We start from the raw sequence: 15,758 nt of genomic DNA, 5'->3' as shown, positions 1-15,758 counted from the left end.
TACTGTGGTCCTGGGAAATCCAGAATATGTCATTCTTAAGGGAGAAAGGGCTGGATAGCAAATTCTGCACAGTGGAAACTTGTGGAAACGGGAAAATTGCCATATCCCTGGTTATAGCTAATTATACATGTTTCGGAACTTTAGAAAAGCAACCTCAAGGACTTTTAGAGCATGATGCATTGTATGTGAGCTGAAGAACCACAATATTTCTATATTCCAAAGTCATATTTTATATTCATGAAATGTATATAGATTTTGGAAATTCATTTAAGTTCTATTAAAAATGATGGTGTTTTTAATTTTAATTTTAAAGTTGAAACGTATAAAGCAAGGTTTTATAATTCACTTATCTATGTTCAGGCTGCTATTGTAACTAGACTACCTTAAGTATCTAGAAACCGGGCATAGTGATTTCAGATTAGTAAAAACTTCTCCACCATGCTGATCACATCATTTCTTCTATACAGCTTGCCAGAGCCAAAAGGAACAGGCATGTATTTAATTGCTAGCTGTTCTTATGTGAAGAAATATTGTTACACCATCTGTCAAAAGCTTTCATAGAAACAATGTCAAAAGATTCATAATGCTTGTTCTCTTCATGTACTTCTTTGGGTAAATTATTCTGTCACTTTTCACAATGAATTTCCTCTAGTAAAATGTTGATGTGTTGGCTAATACCACCTGCATTAACTATAATGCTTCGAATGATTATGTTGCTGTAAAATCAGTTAACTTAGTAAACTATGGGTTGATTATTGGTATTTTATCAAATCCTTTTTTCATTAGTTTATGCATACATCCACAAATGAACAAACATGTTTGGAGAACTGGGGAAGACATTCATTTGTCATTGTCTATCTATCTCTACATGCTATATTTATCTGATAGGAAGACATAATTTCCTCCTCCACACAGAATTAGAAGGAGGAGATGAGATGGGATGGGATGAAATGGGATGGGGTGAGACTGGGGTGGGGTGGGAATGGGGCAGGATGGGACATGACAGGACAGGACAGAATAGCATAAGTGATAGGAGGTGGGATAAGGGATAGGAGATGATAGGAAATAATAAGATATAGGACATTTTAGGAGATAAGAGATAGGAATGGGATGGAGAGGAGAGGGGAGGAAAGGGGAGAGGGGAGGGGAGCGGAGAGGAGGGAGGGGAGAAAAGGAGAGGAGAGAAGAGGAGAGGAGAAGAGAGGATGGGAGAGAGGAGAGGAGAATATATAAAAGGGTAGGGTAGGGTAGGGTAGGGTAGATTAGAATAGGATAGGATAGGATAGGATAGGATAGGATAGGATAGGATAGGATAGGATAGGATAGGATAGGATAGGATAGGATGACAGATGATAGGAAATAGGAAATGATAAAAGATAGGAGATAATAGGAGATATGAGTTAGGATAGGATAGGATAGGATAGGATAGGATAGGATAGGATAGGATAGGATAGGATAGGATAGGATAGGATAGATGTGCAAAACAAATACGTAAAGACTATTGCTAATAAACAATAAGTTATTAATTCAATTGTTTTTGTTTCCTGGTCTGTCCATTTTTGAAGTATGGAACTTGACAGGCATGCTCAGCCACATATATTGCATCAAATATACATACACATATACAGGTAGCCCTCCACTTACAACCATAATTGGGACTGGAACTTCCATTCCCAAGTGAAGCAGTTGTTAAGTGATATGGCTCCAATTTTACAACTTTTTTGCTGGGTTCATTAAGCATATTACTATGGTCATTAAGTGAATCATATAGTTACTATGTGATTATGGCCTCAATGATTAACTTTTCTTGTTGGTAACAATAAATGATCCCAGGATGCTACAGTCATCACAATACACAGTGGTTGCCAAGTATGCGGATTTTGATCATGTGACCAGGACAGTCTTAAATGCGAGGACAGTTGAAGTCATTTTTTTCAGCACTACTGTATCTTCAAACAGTCACTAAACAAATGGTTATTAGTTGTTGTTAGTTGTTGACTACCTGTACAAATCTTTCACGGGCAAATCTTTATTGGGCAAAGGAAGGATTTCAGTTGGAATGTCAGCTCTAAATTGATAAGATGGAAAAATTGGATTTTCTGAACCCCTTTATTTACTGTATTTATTTACTATTTTGTATGTACTATTCTTTGGGAGTGATCAACAAATTATATTCACAGTTGTATTCCCTTTGAATACATATAGCAATTAGAAATCAAAGATATGCTGGTGTATATATTTTTGTCCAAAATGACATCATATGCATTTTATTCAAACTTCTCAGGTTATAGTTTTTTTCTTCTTCTTAACATTTTCTTGCAAGTGCAAATGTGCTTTTTTATTTGGATCAACCAAATATTAATCCACAGGTTGTTACAGGAATTGACCAAGTGGCTTATTGTCCAAGCATCATGTCAGGGTCTCGGCGAGAATGACTGGTCCAAAGTCACTCAGCTGGCTTTCATGCCAAAGGCAGGATTAGAACTCAATTTCTTGGTTTCTAGCCTGATGCCTTAATCCTAGACCAAACTGTCTGTCTTCTCAGAATACAATTAATAGAATATATACAATATTCTATAAAATGAACAATGTAGCAAAAAATTATGTTTAGCTCAAGAGAAATGAACAATTCAAGATCAAAAATTAAACTATTCTACTATCACTATGATAAATGGAAATCTTATATCCTTATTCAGCACATGTAGTCTTCATCTAAGAACCATTTATTTAGCGATCATTCAAAGTTACAATGGCATTGACAAAAGTGACATGATTTGCAGTTATGAACATTACAGCATTGCTACAGTCATATGATTAAAAGTCAACACCTGGGAACTGGCATATGTTGATAATGGTTGCAGCCTGCTGAGGTCATGTGATGATCATTTATGGCCTTCTCAGCCAGTGAGGAAAAGTGACCACATGTTTCACTTAACTGCAATGATTCATTTAACAACCATAACAAAATTTAAAACACATTTTAAAATAATGGGTGACTCACTTAACAACCTTGATTAGGAATTTCTGGTCCCAATTATGGTTGTAAGTTAAGGGAAATTCTAGTGGAAACAAAAACTGACGATACAAAAACAGCAATCTTCCATTATGTCAAAATGTAGCCTGTTCCCCCCATTCCCCACAAATCCTAAACTGGAGACTCTAAAATCTTATGAGGCTTTACTGAAGGAAATCTAAGACATATCCCTGTAAAATCTGAATTGTATCACAAAAGAATATAAGATCAACTTGTATTTTACACAGTGAAGTTAGAAATAATACAAAAGGACAGATGCCTGGTCAAACTAAATAGCTCTCAGATTGGTGAATTTCAGCCTTAATTATATTCAGAAGTAGATGTTCATAGCCTGTTACTAAACTAGATGAAAGAGCAGATGTGTTCAGTTTTGCAACTTTTATGGAAGTATGGGTTAATGAGAAAAGAAAAATAACATTCTGTATATCTGAGAAATTCAAATAGGGGAAGAAAAAGAGCCTGAAATAGAATGTAAACTTGAGTAAACTAATGTCAAATACAATCATGCATGTAAAATAGCAAATACTATTAACTGTTATTTATTTATATATTAGATTTATATGCCACCCATCTCGTCTAGGGGCAACTCTTGAATTTTTAATTGCACTATGGAGTGTTCTACGTGTCCAAGCTGATTTGTAGTGTTGGGCAAACACAGGGCAGCTAAAGATATCTTAGCTGAATTCACTCTAGCAAAGCACATACGTAAAAAGGATCAAGGCAAGGACCCTCTGAGGACCCAAGGAATGGAAGTGGGAGATTAAGTCCAGTCAAATTTTTAATAATAGTCCTTTATAGCAATGTTCTCTAAAGGAAGGACTGGTCAGTTCTAATCAAACTTCAGTTTTCTTTCTGCTCATAAGAGGATATATCTCAGTCATTGTCTTTTGTAGAAGAATCGCAAGGAGAATGAAAAAACAGATAAAATTGCTTGAAATATAATAAGCCAAACTGCAAAGGTCATATGTAAAAAGAGGTGTAAATTGGCAAGTGTTGGTTAGTCTAAGGAAGTGAGTAAGCCTAAGGGAGTCTAAGTCAATCTAAGGGAAACTAGATTGGCCAGCACATACAAGCAACGCCTGGAAGAAAGCATAAGTTAAACCATCTGAGGTCTCTCTAATTTTAGATGTCTTTTGGCAAAATCAAGACATACTCTGTGTAAAATAAGACAATCCCTTTCTCCCTCGTGCCTTTTACTTCCATTAGACCAGGCTGTGAATAATGTCAATTAATTTATTATTCTCTTGGCATGAGTCTCAATACTTTCCATTTAATGAAGGGAATTTAAGAGTAAGTGCTTTAATTTGGAGACTGAATTGTCCAATCTATGTATGAGATTTCAAGGCTGACACATAGGTTAGATTCACACATGACACAAAAGCATAGTATGATTTATTTGCGATTCATCATCACACAAGTGCTGAGCCATTGGCTTACTCAGCAGCTCTGGTTTAATATATCCTGCTTTACTATGAAGTATACACTGAGCCAAAGGGAGACAAGTGGAAAGACTATAGCTCAGTGGTTGAACATAAGCTTTGCATGCCTAAGATTCCAGGGTTGAACTTTAAGATCTAAAGTGTCCATGTTGAGAAAGACTTTAAAGCCTTGTAATTGTGTCAGGGACAAAATGTGGTATAAAAATCAGTCTGACAACTGAACCATGGCATAGGAACGCAATATCTGACAGACTGCTTATTTCCAATCACTTCTGAGATTTACCTGAGATTCTCTCAATTAAACTTGTCATCCTATTAGACCAAGGAAACATACCTTCTCTGCAGCAGCCCCGGCCCTCTGGAACATCCTCATTCCAGAGACAGCTATGACATCCAGTCTCCTGGGATTTGGAAGATCTTTAAGGTCTTCCTCCTGATCCTGTTCACAGGCTTGGAGGTAGTATCCTGTAGAACCCCTGACGTGTTTTATTGGTTTGAGCTGCCACATCTTGCTTCATGGGAGCCTTATGGGCAGCCATAATAAATTGAAATCAAAATAATAAACCCATGGTAAAGGGAATAATAAACCCATGATAAAAATGAATACTTCTTTCATTCAGGTCAGTAAAGCCTTTCTGCATTCTAATAAAAAGCTAAAAAGCCACTTCCACTATAATCTTAATTATTAGAACAATTTTGTATATGTGCCTTCAGGTCAGTGTTGATTCCTAGTGAATGCCTTGACTACTCCCTATAATTTTCTTTGCAAGATATTGAAAGTGATCAACTTCTTAGGTCTGAGAAAAAGTGACTTGCCCAAGGTTAGCTAACTCAATTAGATCACACAGTTTCCTAGTTTCTAGTCTGATGTCTTAAACACTATACCAAACTGGCCCTTTAGAGTAATTGTAAAGTCCACATTTATCAAATCAAACTAAGTAATATTCAGTATTAAATATTGAAGTATTAAGAACTGCAGAATTCTCTTAAAGATGGCATTGCTTTCAGAAGCCAATTCATTCAACATGCTGAAGATAATTCCCACACTATGGAAGAACTTTATCTCTACTTCTTTTGTAGAAAATGAATTCAGGCTCACCATTCAACCAGGTCTTTTAAAATGCTATCATGTTATGTATGTTTTGAAATGTGGTTTAATAATCTGATTTTTAAAAAAAATCTATTAAACTATCAGAATAAATTAAATAGTGAATTATTGTGTTTTACATTCTGTAATATCTGTTAACTCCAGCTGGTAAGCAATAATGAGATAAAGTAATAGTATCTTTACAATAATAAAAAATATTTTTTTCCTCAATCGTCTCCATTTGGGGATCAATTAAAACACAGAAACCTAAATTGATATTTAAGTCAATTAGGAGACTGTCTGGCATTCTCTTAGCAGAAATATTTTCATAGGTTTCAACCCATTCTGCTCTATTACTGCTACCTTTCCATAGACTATTTCTTAAAACTAACAATTATTTTTAAATTATGTTGACATCATAAAGCATCTAGATCTCTGAAAAATTGAAATAGTTCAGCTTAACTCTTAAAATATTCCATGACTGCAGTCTTCTTGGTAAGCTTTTGGTGCTTTCTAGGCCTGAAAGAAACAGAGTGACAGGCCCAGCTGGTTTTGGGCCTTATTATGGGATTGAAGCTCATGGTCTCCCAGTTTCTAGTCTGGTGCTTTAACTACTATACCAAATTGGCTGTCACATGCTAATTATTGGTTTTAAATTGAATTTATAATTAGTGGCTTGAGTTCGTCATTTAAAATATAGGCTTTCAAATATTTTGTAAGTCTGCAATACTGCATATAATTATTTAACACTATTAAGTCTTATCATGTCAGTAGGATCTACTTCCAAGTAGATGTTAGGTAGTTAGACTGCCAAATTCTACATCTTACTTATTAGAGAACAAATTACATAAATCTCCTTTGGAAATAAATAGGTTTGAACTCCATTTATCACTTGTACTAAATATAACATCCTGGATGTTTCATATACTATTTCCTCCAGAGATCAAATTTAAAGAGATGAAATCTGAACTTCCCCTGGATTTCATGATGAGTCAATAATGGAATGGATATATGATCTTGTAATGTGTGAGAAATAGGAAGGATGTATGAATTCTGAGAATGAATTCTCTTAAATTCCTACAGATCCTGTTTACTTGAAAATCAGAATCAATACAGTATAAACAAGAATTACCAAAGTCTAAGATAAAAATGCATTCCTTTTCTTTATTTTTAGAAAAATAAATGGGTAAGATTGTTTTGCTTTTGAAATATTTCAATGCCTTTAACTAGTCAAACTTTATTCTGCACCAATCAATGTCAATTACTATATATTCCATATTCAGATAGTCATCGACTTACGACTAAAATTGAGCCCATAATTTCTGTTGCTGAGTAACTTAAGTGTTGTGTCCCATTTTACGATCTTTCTTGCCACAGTTGTGAAGTGCATTACTACAGTTGTTAAATTAGTAAAATGATTAAGTGAATCTGGCTTCTCCATTAGCATGTCATAAGGTAACAAAAGGTGATCATATGATCCCAGGACACTGCAGTTATCATAAATATGAATCAGTTGCCAAAAGTAACTTTGATTTTGATTTTGATTATATGATTTTTTTTTATATATTTGATTTATATGCCGCCCTTCTCCGGAGACTCAGGGCGGCTTACAATGTGCTAAGCAATAGCCTTCATCCTTTTGTATATTTATACAAAGTCATCTTATTGCCCCCACAACTGGGTCCTCAATTTACCTACCTTAGAAAGGATGGAAGGCTGAGTCAACCTTGAGCCTGGTGAGATTCAAACCTGCAGTAATTGCAGGCAGCTGGTCTTAATAACAGGGTGCTCTAGACCTCTGTACTACCAAGGCTCTTTTGATTTTGATTATGTGACCAACGGTTGTAAATGAAATATGGCCATGAGTCCTTTTTTTCAGTGCCATTGGAATTTTGAATGGTCTGTTGTAAGTCAAGGACTATCTGTATTTTAGGGGAAGTAAAACATGAATCATGTAGTTGGGTCAATATAAAACGTATATCAACATAACATTCTGGCCACCACATTGAATAAAATTTTGCCAGATTATATATTAGTTAAATATAATTTAACCTGTGTTTCTAAAATCAGTTACATTTTAAAGCAATTCACAAAATAATTAAAATCATGTTAAAATGTTTAGGTTATATTTTTACCATTAACATGAAGTACAGACCACATGGTTTATGTTTTGGATTTCACGCTAAGGTTTTTCTTATTGTGCACCTGATGAAAAGTTCTGGAGAAACTAAATGTTTAACCACCTTTTCGCCATTTTTATTGATCCTAGTAATGACTCAACTATGGATTTTTCATAGCTTTATGGATAAAGACAGTTATGTAGCTGTGTATTTGCATTTGTAGTTCCAATATGGAAAATATTTTAAGTTGTAGCCAACTTTATGAGGATGGATTTTTGCTTATGAACCTTTTTCACTTTTCTCTCCTTTTTATCTATTCCATGTGTTCCAAATCTAGTCCAAAAGATTTCCTAATTCTCCAGAGTCAATTTGATTATGTGCAACATGAGGAAGGAAGAATTAAAAGCCAGTGTGTTCTAGATGCTCTTTTGCTACAATTAGTATAAATTTTAGTTTGTATTTGTAATCTGTTCACGTTTCCAGCAAAAGTCTCTCTGGAACAATGTTTTTATTTTAAGACAAGAGCCTTATTTTTCACAGAACTGCATTGACTTTTGATCTAATATTGTTTTGAATTCTGCCAATGTAACTAGAACCCTAAATGAAATTACACATTTGTGCTATTACAAATGTGTAATTATTGTAATATTGTGGTTAATTATTATTAACCACAATTGACAATGGCAGGAATCTACTTCTGAACAAACCAGATTAGTAGCATAAGTCATTCTAAGTAGCATAAGTCATTAGCAGTGAAATGCTACTGGTTCGCACCAGTTCGGGTGAACTGGTAGTGATAAAAACTACCGGTTCGGGCAAACCAATAGTAAAAAAAAGGCTACCAGTTCCTCCAAACCGGTATTTCTGACGATCAGCTGTGCCGCGTAATTTAAAATTGCTAGAAAGCATCCTGCTTTCTAGTGATTCTAAATCACGCGGCACAGCTGTTCCCTCCCCCTCATTGTTCTACTTACCTTCCTAAACCTCCTTTTTCTGTGCGAAGTGCACATTTGGCATTATTGTGCATGCACATGTGCAGCGTGCATTTGGACGCACTGTGCATGCATGTGCAGAGTGTGTTTGGTGCACACTGTGCATATGTGTGTGTGCAGTATGTGCAGTGTGCATTTGGCACGCATCACACATGTGCGGGCAGCGAACAGGTAGCAAACCGGTGGAATATTTTACCAGTGTTCAAATTGCAACTATTTTTATGCAAATAGTTTGTGAATCTGGCAAAGAACCAAACCTGATACCACAATACTATATATTTGTATAATGGGATTTTGTTCCTAAAGTAAGAGTGAAATCAGCCTGAAATTAATTTTTCACAGTTCTTTATTGGAGTATATTTTTAATGTCCTGGATATACAATCCATATGAAAGTGTAAAGAGTTATATCTGAAGAAGTACAATGTTTCTAGGGGGACCAGATTTCACAAATAAAGGATAAAAAACTATTATCCTCAATTTTCATTATTTTCTTTTTAAATTTGATTCTGAATCCACCTAGCAGCACTTTATAAAAACATCCTACACAGAAAAAGTCAGTGAAGTATCCAATCTTTTGAAAGGAAAGCATCTTAAAATCTGTACATTTTTAAAGTTATCAGTTTGGGAAGAGGACATGCTATTGTTATTCATTACCATATTAATTTCTGAAGATTTACAATTTTATTGTAGCTTCAGTCTAACTAAAACTGGAAAAAAAAGAATACAGTAGATTATTCCCAACAGGAAGATTAAACTAAGTTTTCTGTGAGGTAATGAATAATTAATTAGGGCAAATCATTACATGGATTAATGCCTTTTGTCATCTTTATAAAAAATCAGTCAGACTATTCTGAGTTAAACAAATGCAGAACAAAACTCCTGGGAATAAGATCTCCAGCACTTGTTTTAAAAAAGACAGAAAGATATGGTATTCCTAGTTAAAACCTAATGAAAAAATAAACTATTTTCATTTTGAATTGCTACTTTTATTGTACAATAGAATAAGTAATATATGTTTTTAATATTTATATTAAATAAAGTATAAATGCCCAAAGCAATAATAAGTATGTTTTAAAAATAGTTTTATTGTTTAAATATTTAAAACAAAATAGTTTATATCATTACATACAACTAATATATGTGATCATATAAAACAGGGGTATCAACTAGTGTCATCATGTGATTTATTGGGACTTTTCCCCCTTTGCTAAACCAGGCGTGGGCGTGGCCAGCGCATGACGCATCTGGCCTGCGGCCCGTGAGTTTGACAGCCCTGATATAAAATGATAAGACATGCGTGATTGTATATTTTCTTATCATGTATGCCTTATTATATTTTGCATGTTCTATTTTGTTTTATGTGGTAAGTTTTATGTAGTGAGTATGATGTAATCTGGATTATTGATCTATAATAAATAATTTGAATTTGAAAAGCAATCATTAAAAACAAATATCATTGAAATGGAATTGAATTATATATAAGAAATACAAAACTCCTAACCATTAAAGATTATATAAAAAACACAAGGAAATAATCAAAGCACCAAAAAGAAAGTCCCATCAAATGTCCATATCTATTGGATTCATCAGGGGAGAAAAGGTCACTTTTAACCACCTTTGGAAATGAAAAGAGTGTCAGAATATCCTGGGACAAAGTGTTCTATGTGGGAAGTGCTGAAATATATAAAGCAAGCTTCCTTGATCCCACAAGATGATAATATTTAAGAGAATTTAAGGGAGAAGGAATCTTGAGTGTACCTAATCTGCGCACATGGTACGGTAGGTATAAACCTGTAAACCCTTTCAGATAGACAGTCCTTTAGGTTTCTGATAACTATTAGGAACATTTTTAATACAGCCAATAAACAGTAATATAATTATTCTTCATTATAGAGTTTTTTCCAATCTCTTTATTGTCTTAATGTTTCATCCAGAGATATTACTCATACTTTTAAAATTTGTTGATTTAATGAAATCCTATTTTAGTTTCCTAGTATTTTACAACATTTCCCAATCCAGAAAAACTGTTCTAATATACTTAGAATCTTATGTGTTTAATCTGGAAAGGTTATTTTCAAATTCTTAATGCTGGAGAATTCTGGAATAGTTTATCCCTTGCTCATTCTTCATTGAAACTAATGAAATATATTCTAACAAGCCTTTTTCATTCCAATTTATATTGTTATTTCCCTTGGACAGGTATAGGCAGTCTTCTTACAACCATTTGTTTAATGGCCATTCAAAGTTACGACAGCACTAAAAAAAGTGACTTATGACGGTTTTTCATACTTATGACCATTGCAGCATCCCCATGGTCATGTGATAAAAATTCAGATGCTTGGCAACTGATTTGTATTTATGATGGTTGCAGTGTCCCAGGGCCATGTGATCGCTTTTTGCAAACTAAGTCAATGGGGAAGCCAAATTCACTTAACAACCATGTTTCTAACTATAGAATTGTAGTGATTCATTTAATAAAAGTACAATAATAGTCATAAAATGAGGCAAAATTCAATTAACAACTATCTTACTTTGCAAAAGAAATGTTGGACTCAATTACAGTTGTAATTGAACTACCTGTAGCATGGACTGTAGGCTTTTGAAATTTGGAGAAAACCAAAATCCCTTTATATAATCATTTTTTAAAATTATTTTCTGATTTATCATGCCCAGATATTAGATTATACTTTGCTTCTATGCAGCCTATTATAAACATCATACAAGGGTTATCAATGTATCTCATTTACTTGAAAATGTTTCAAAAGAAGCCTAAGAAACAGAAAGTCTCAGATGGATCTAACTTTTCTCTTCAACCAGAAGACAATCAACATATTTCTACTGGTTGACATGTGAAAGGATTTCATAGGCATGCTTAAAATTTCAGATGGCCCATTCTGAAATTTGCAATTCTGTAAACTCCCATTTATCAGAAGCTTTGTTGAGGATGTTAGTAACTTACGATACTTTATCCCTTTAGGGGATTGGCCACCATCTCATCTCATCTTTTTTTAAAAACTTTTTTAGGCAGCAGGCACATTTCCAAAGAAAACATTGGGCTGCAGGCATCAATTTGTTTTGCTTTATTTTATTTTTCTAAGAACAATTATGGCTATGTCAGACTCCCCCAAGGCAAGTACAACTTTCAGAGAGTCTGTATGGCTGGGACACAATCTTTATTCTAATTCAAGAATCATAGTTATTACAAATATTAATAATCCATTTAGGCTTACTATGACTTTCTCCTATTTGGATTCAAACCCAACAGCTTCTCTTCCCATGGTTCCCTCTGTGACATGTTAACCTGGCCTTTATTTTTCCACACAATTTTGAATGCCAGTTGCTTATTTACATTATTTGCATTTCTGATCTGGGAAAAAAGAAATAATAATGAACCTTGACAAAATGGGTCCCATGTGTAGACTTTCAAATAAAGACGATTGGAGATCAGTGCTTCCTTTTGCAAAGTATACCAGCTTGCTATAGCAAAGTTAAATGGGTTTCAAGAGAGGTGCCTGAAGATAGATCAGTGTCAGCAGGTATGTACATATAATTTCATCCCATTATTCCCATTATCTAATGCAACAAAAACAAATAATTCTGTGATTCCAGAGTCATGAAGCTATTTAAAGCTTGTTTACATTTGTTGTTATAACACAAAAGTTTCATTGCATATTTATCATATTTAATTGAAATAATTTTTCTAAGCAAAAGAAAAATGTCCAAAATTCCTTTTTCACAAGTCCAATCCTTCTGCATTCTTCAGATATTTGGTCCCAACATTTCTAGGATAGTACATCAGAATTCATAATTCTGGAAAATAATTCCTATGCATATGGAAGATGCCCAAACAAAGACAGAGGGCAATCTTTTTGCTTTGCTCTTAGAGAAGGCAGGAAATGAATCTAGTAATTTTTGAATACAATTTTACTACAGGTAATCCTCAACTTACAACAGTTCGCTTAGTGACCATTACAACAGCACTGAAAAATGTGACATGATAACTTTTTCATACTTATGACCATTGCAGCATCCCCATGGTCACATCATCAAAATTCACATGCTTGACAGCTCTCCCAGGGTCATGTGATCAACTTTTGGGATCTTCTGATAAGCAAAGTCAATGGGAAAGCCAGATTCACTTAACAACCATATTACTAACATCTCAACTGCAGCAATTCACTTAACAACTGTGACAAGAAAGGTCATAAAATGGGGCAAACTCACTTAACAAATGTCTTACTTAACAACAGAAATTTTGGGCTACATTGTGTCTGTAAATTGAGGACTACCTGTATTGATCAATAATTGCAGCTAATTTGATACAATAGCTTCCATTCCTCCAAAAGATAAAGGAAAAAATAATTTGCATCTAACTTTCCCATCTGAGAATTCTATAGGTATACATCAAAGAAAAAATTCTGAGAAATTAAAAAAATATATACTTTGCATGGTAAACATCTCCCTCTACCTCCAGGACAATTCTATAATTATACAGCAAAGAGAGAGAGAGAGAAATATCTCTGCACAATAGCAGTTTCTTCTCACTCACTCCCTTCCTTAAGAGCTTGTACAGTTTTGATATATCTCAAATTATGCTGGTGGTGCTGTAGCAACAACATAATCAATTATATCTCTATAGATTATACACACAAAAATTTGAATGATTGCGTTGGGGACACCTCAATAATTTCTGCTACTTCATTTGTTGTTTCATTTCTTCCTCCTCTCTCTCCCTCTCCTGCCCATTCTCTCTCTGTCTCTGTCTGTCTGTCTGTCTGTCTGTCTCTCTCTCTCTCTCTCTCTCTCTGTGTCTTTCCGTCTCTGAGTGTGTGTGTGTGTGTGTGTGTGTGTGTGTGTGTGTGTGTGTGTGCATGTGAGTCAGTGGTAGATTTCAAAAAATTTTACTACCGGGTCTGTGGGCGTAGCTTCGTGGGCATGGCATGGCTTCGTGGGCATGGTTTCATGGGCGTGGCAGGGAAAGGATACTGTAAAATCTCCATTCCCACCCCACACCTGGAGAAGGTCACTGCAAAATTCCCATTTCCTTCCAATCAGATGGGACTCGGGAGGGAGAGAATAGATGGGGGCTGGGCCAGTCAGAGGTGGTATTTACTGGTTTTTCGTATTACTCTAAATTTCCGCTACTGCTTCTCCAGAATTGGTCAGAACCTGCTGAAACCCACCTCTGGTGTGAATGTGTGTTCGTGACCATAACTTTCCTATTAAAAGCTTGAAGATAAAGCACTGAGCGCATGGTAATTATAGCCTATCCTTGACATTATGGTTGTTACAGCACCCATATATTCATGGGACCAAAATTCAGGTCCTTTGGAGCCTATCCACATGAATGATTTGGAGTTTAACTCCTTCCACATATTTATTTCCCTCCCATTTGTGCTCCTTTGACTGCCCTGCACCCTGTTACCCTAGCCACTCCACTCCAACCCCTGCCACTCCTAACTGCCCCAGCTGATGTTTGTCATTTTCTTCGTCCCACTGCTGATGTGGCAAGCCTGGCCTGCCCCTTCATGAGGCTGCTTGAGGTCTTCCTGAGGCATTGGGAAGGCTGCACATAGCCTCAGGAAGATCTTGTATTGCTATCAATTGCCTCACAAACGGCCAATCGAGACCTACTTTTCAGCAGCAACAGGAAGCAAATGGAAAAAGTGGGGTGGCAGAAGAAGCTGGGGCAGAAAAGTTCCTGACAGTGGGTAGAGAGCAGGGCAGGGAGGGGACAGTGCAGAGCAGCAGAACAGTCAGGACAGAAGCATGCAGGATAGCCAATAGGGAATAGATTTGGGGAAGACATAGGCAGGTGAGAGGAAGTAAAGGCAAGCGTAGGCGGGGCAGAAGTTTGAGATCCTGGTGTAATGATTACCTAAACTGCCATCACTAAGCAGTATACACTCTGAGTGCATCTCAGTATACCTAATGAGTGCATTTCTTAGTCATCGATATTCCATTCCCAATTAAGGTTGTTAAGCAAGGACTACCTGTATTAATTATATCTTTAAGTGTCTTTTCTATTATTGTTCTCTTGCTGATCTAATAATATTTTGGATTAAGTCAATTTGTTGATTAACTGTTGTATCTGATGTAATGGGCTATAATCAATTAAATTATATGTAATAATACATATGTTGTTCTTTATGCTGCATACAGATTATTATTATTTTTTGCTCTAAGATCCCTTGGTGCTTTTTTTGTTTTTAACTTTAGAGAATTAATGTGACTTGTTTCAGTTTTAGACATTACCTTCATTTTTATCGTTAACATAAATAAATGGGTTTCCTTTAAAATCACCTTTTGAATTGCTCCAATATCATCTGAGATCAGAGATTTAGATAGTAGATTTATATTTGACAGTATGAATCTCAGATAAATGGATTCATAGTCATTTCGTGGCTGATTTGTGATTTGAATAAGCCACCAGCAGGTGGCTGACCTTGGCTAATTTTGAAGAAACTAAGTAAGGTCTGTCCTGGTTAGTACTAAATTTTAGCCTAGATAGGACAAAATTATAAAATCTGGGGCTGTGGATTAGATGGGACGGAATATAAAAATAAAGATTCCAGAAGACAATGGCAAATCACTTGAGTATTGTAATAAAGAAAGGAATATAAATACATCCATAATCACTAAGAGTCTAGCTTAATTCAGTGCACCCCATCTAAGCACAGAAATCCTAAATGCAATTTTAAGTTATTGGAAACAAAACTTGAAGTGAAACATTGGGCCATTTAGCTCAGTACTGTCTATATTGATAAATATCAGCTCGTCATACTGTATGTGGGTCTTTCAGGAACTGATTTTTGAAACGTTCACATGCTTAGGAATAAGAACTTGTGAAACAGACATAGTTAGAGGATGAATTATGCTATTGCTCTGGAGCTTTGTTTTAGTTAATGACATTGCATGAAAAGTGTATTTTCTGTTACTGACATAAAATTCATGCCTAACAGATGGAGTACAAAAAAGAAAAAAAAAATCAGATAATTTATACCTGGTATGAAATTAACTATGTTTCTGTTTATTTATACTATTTCTGTTTATATTGTGTCTGTTTATTTAAACAATAATAGCAT

General features: G+C 35.1%; 1 protein-coding gene and 1 long non-coding RNA gene across 4 annotated transcripts in view; one reads left to right on the top strand and one right to left on the bottom strand.

The window, feature by feature from the left end:
* Positions 1-15,758, top strand: part of LOC148114337 (uncharacterized) — a 133,781-nt gene that overhangs the window by 29,163 nt on the left and 88,860 nt on the right. The gene's annotated exons all lie outside the window — the stretch shown is intronic.
* MEOX2 (mesenchyme homeobox 2) overlaps positions 1-15,758 on the bottom strand; it is a 57,614-nt gene that overhangs the window by 2,491 nt on the left and 39,365 nt on the right. The window contains exon 3 of one of the 2 annotated variants that reach the window (XM_087892718.1): positions 11,904-12,040. The exons of the other annotated variant lie outside the window; for it this stretch is intronic. Coding sequence (XP_087748844.1) covers positions 11,904-12,040 — 137 coding nt within the window. The remainder of the gene's footprint in view (positions 1-11,903; positions 12,041-15,758) is intronic. 2 annotated transcript variants of the gene reach the window in all.

The sequence above is a fragment of the Pantherophis guttatus genome, chromosome 4 (genome assembly GCF_059756535.1).
Source record: "Pantherophis guttatus breed Tessera chromosome 4, ASM5975653v1, whole genome shotgun sequence".
NCBI classification, from domain to species: domain Eukaryota; kingdom Metazoa; phylum Chordata; class Lepidosauria; order Squamata; family Colubridae; genus Pantherophis; species Pantherophis guttatus.
The sequence above is the reverse complement of the archived record's forward strand: the minus strand, read 5'-3'. Positions and strand labels throughout refer to the sequence as shown.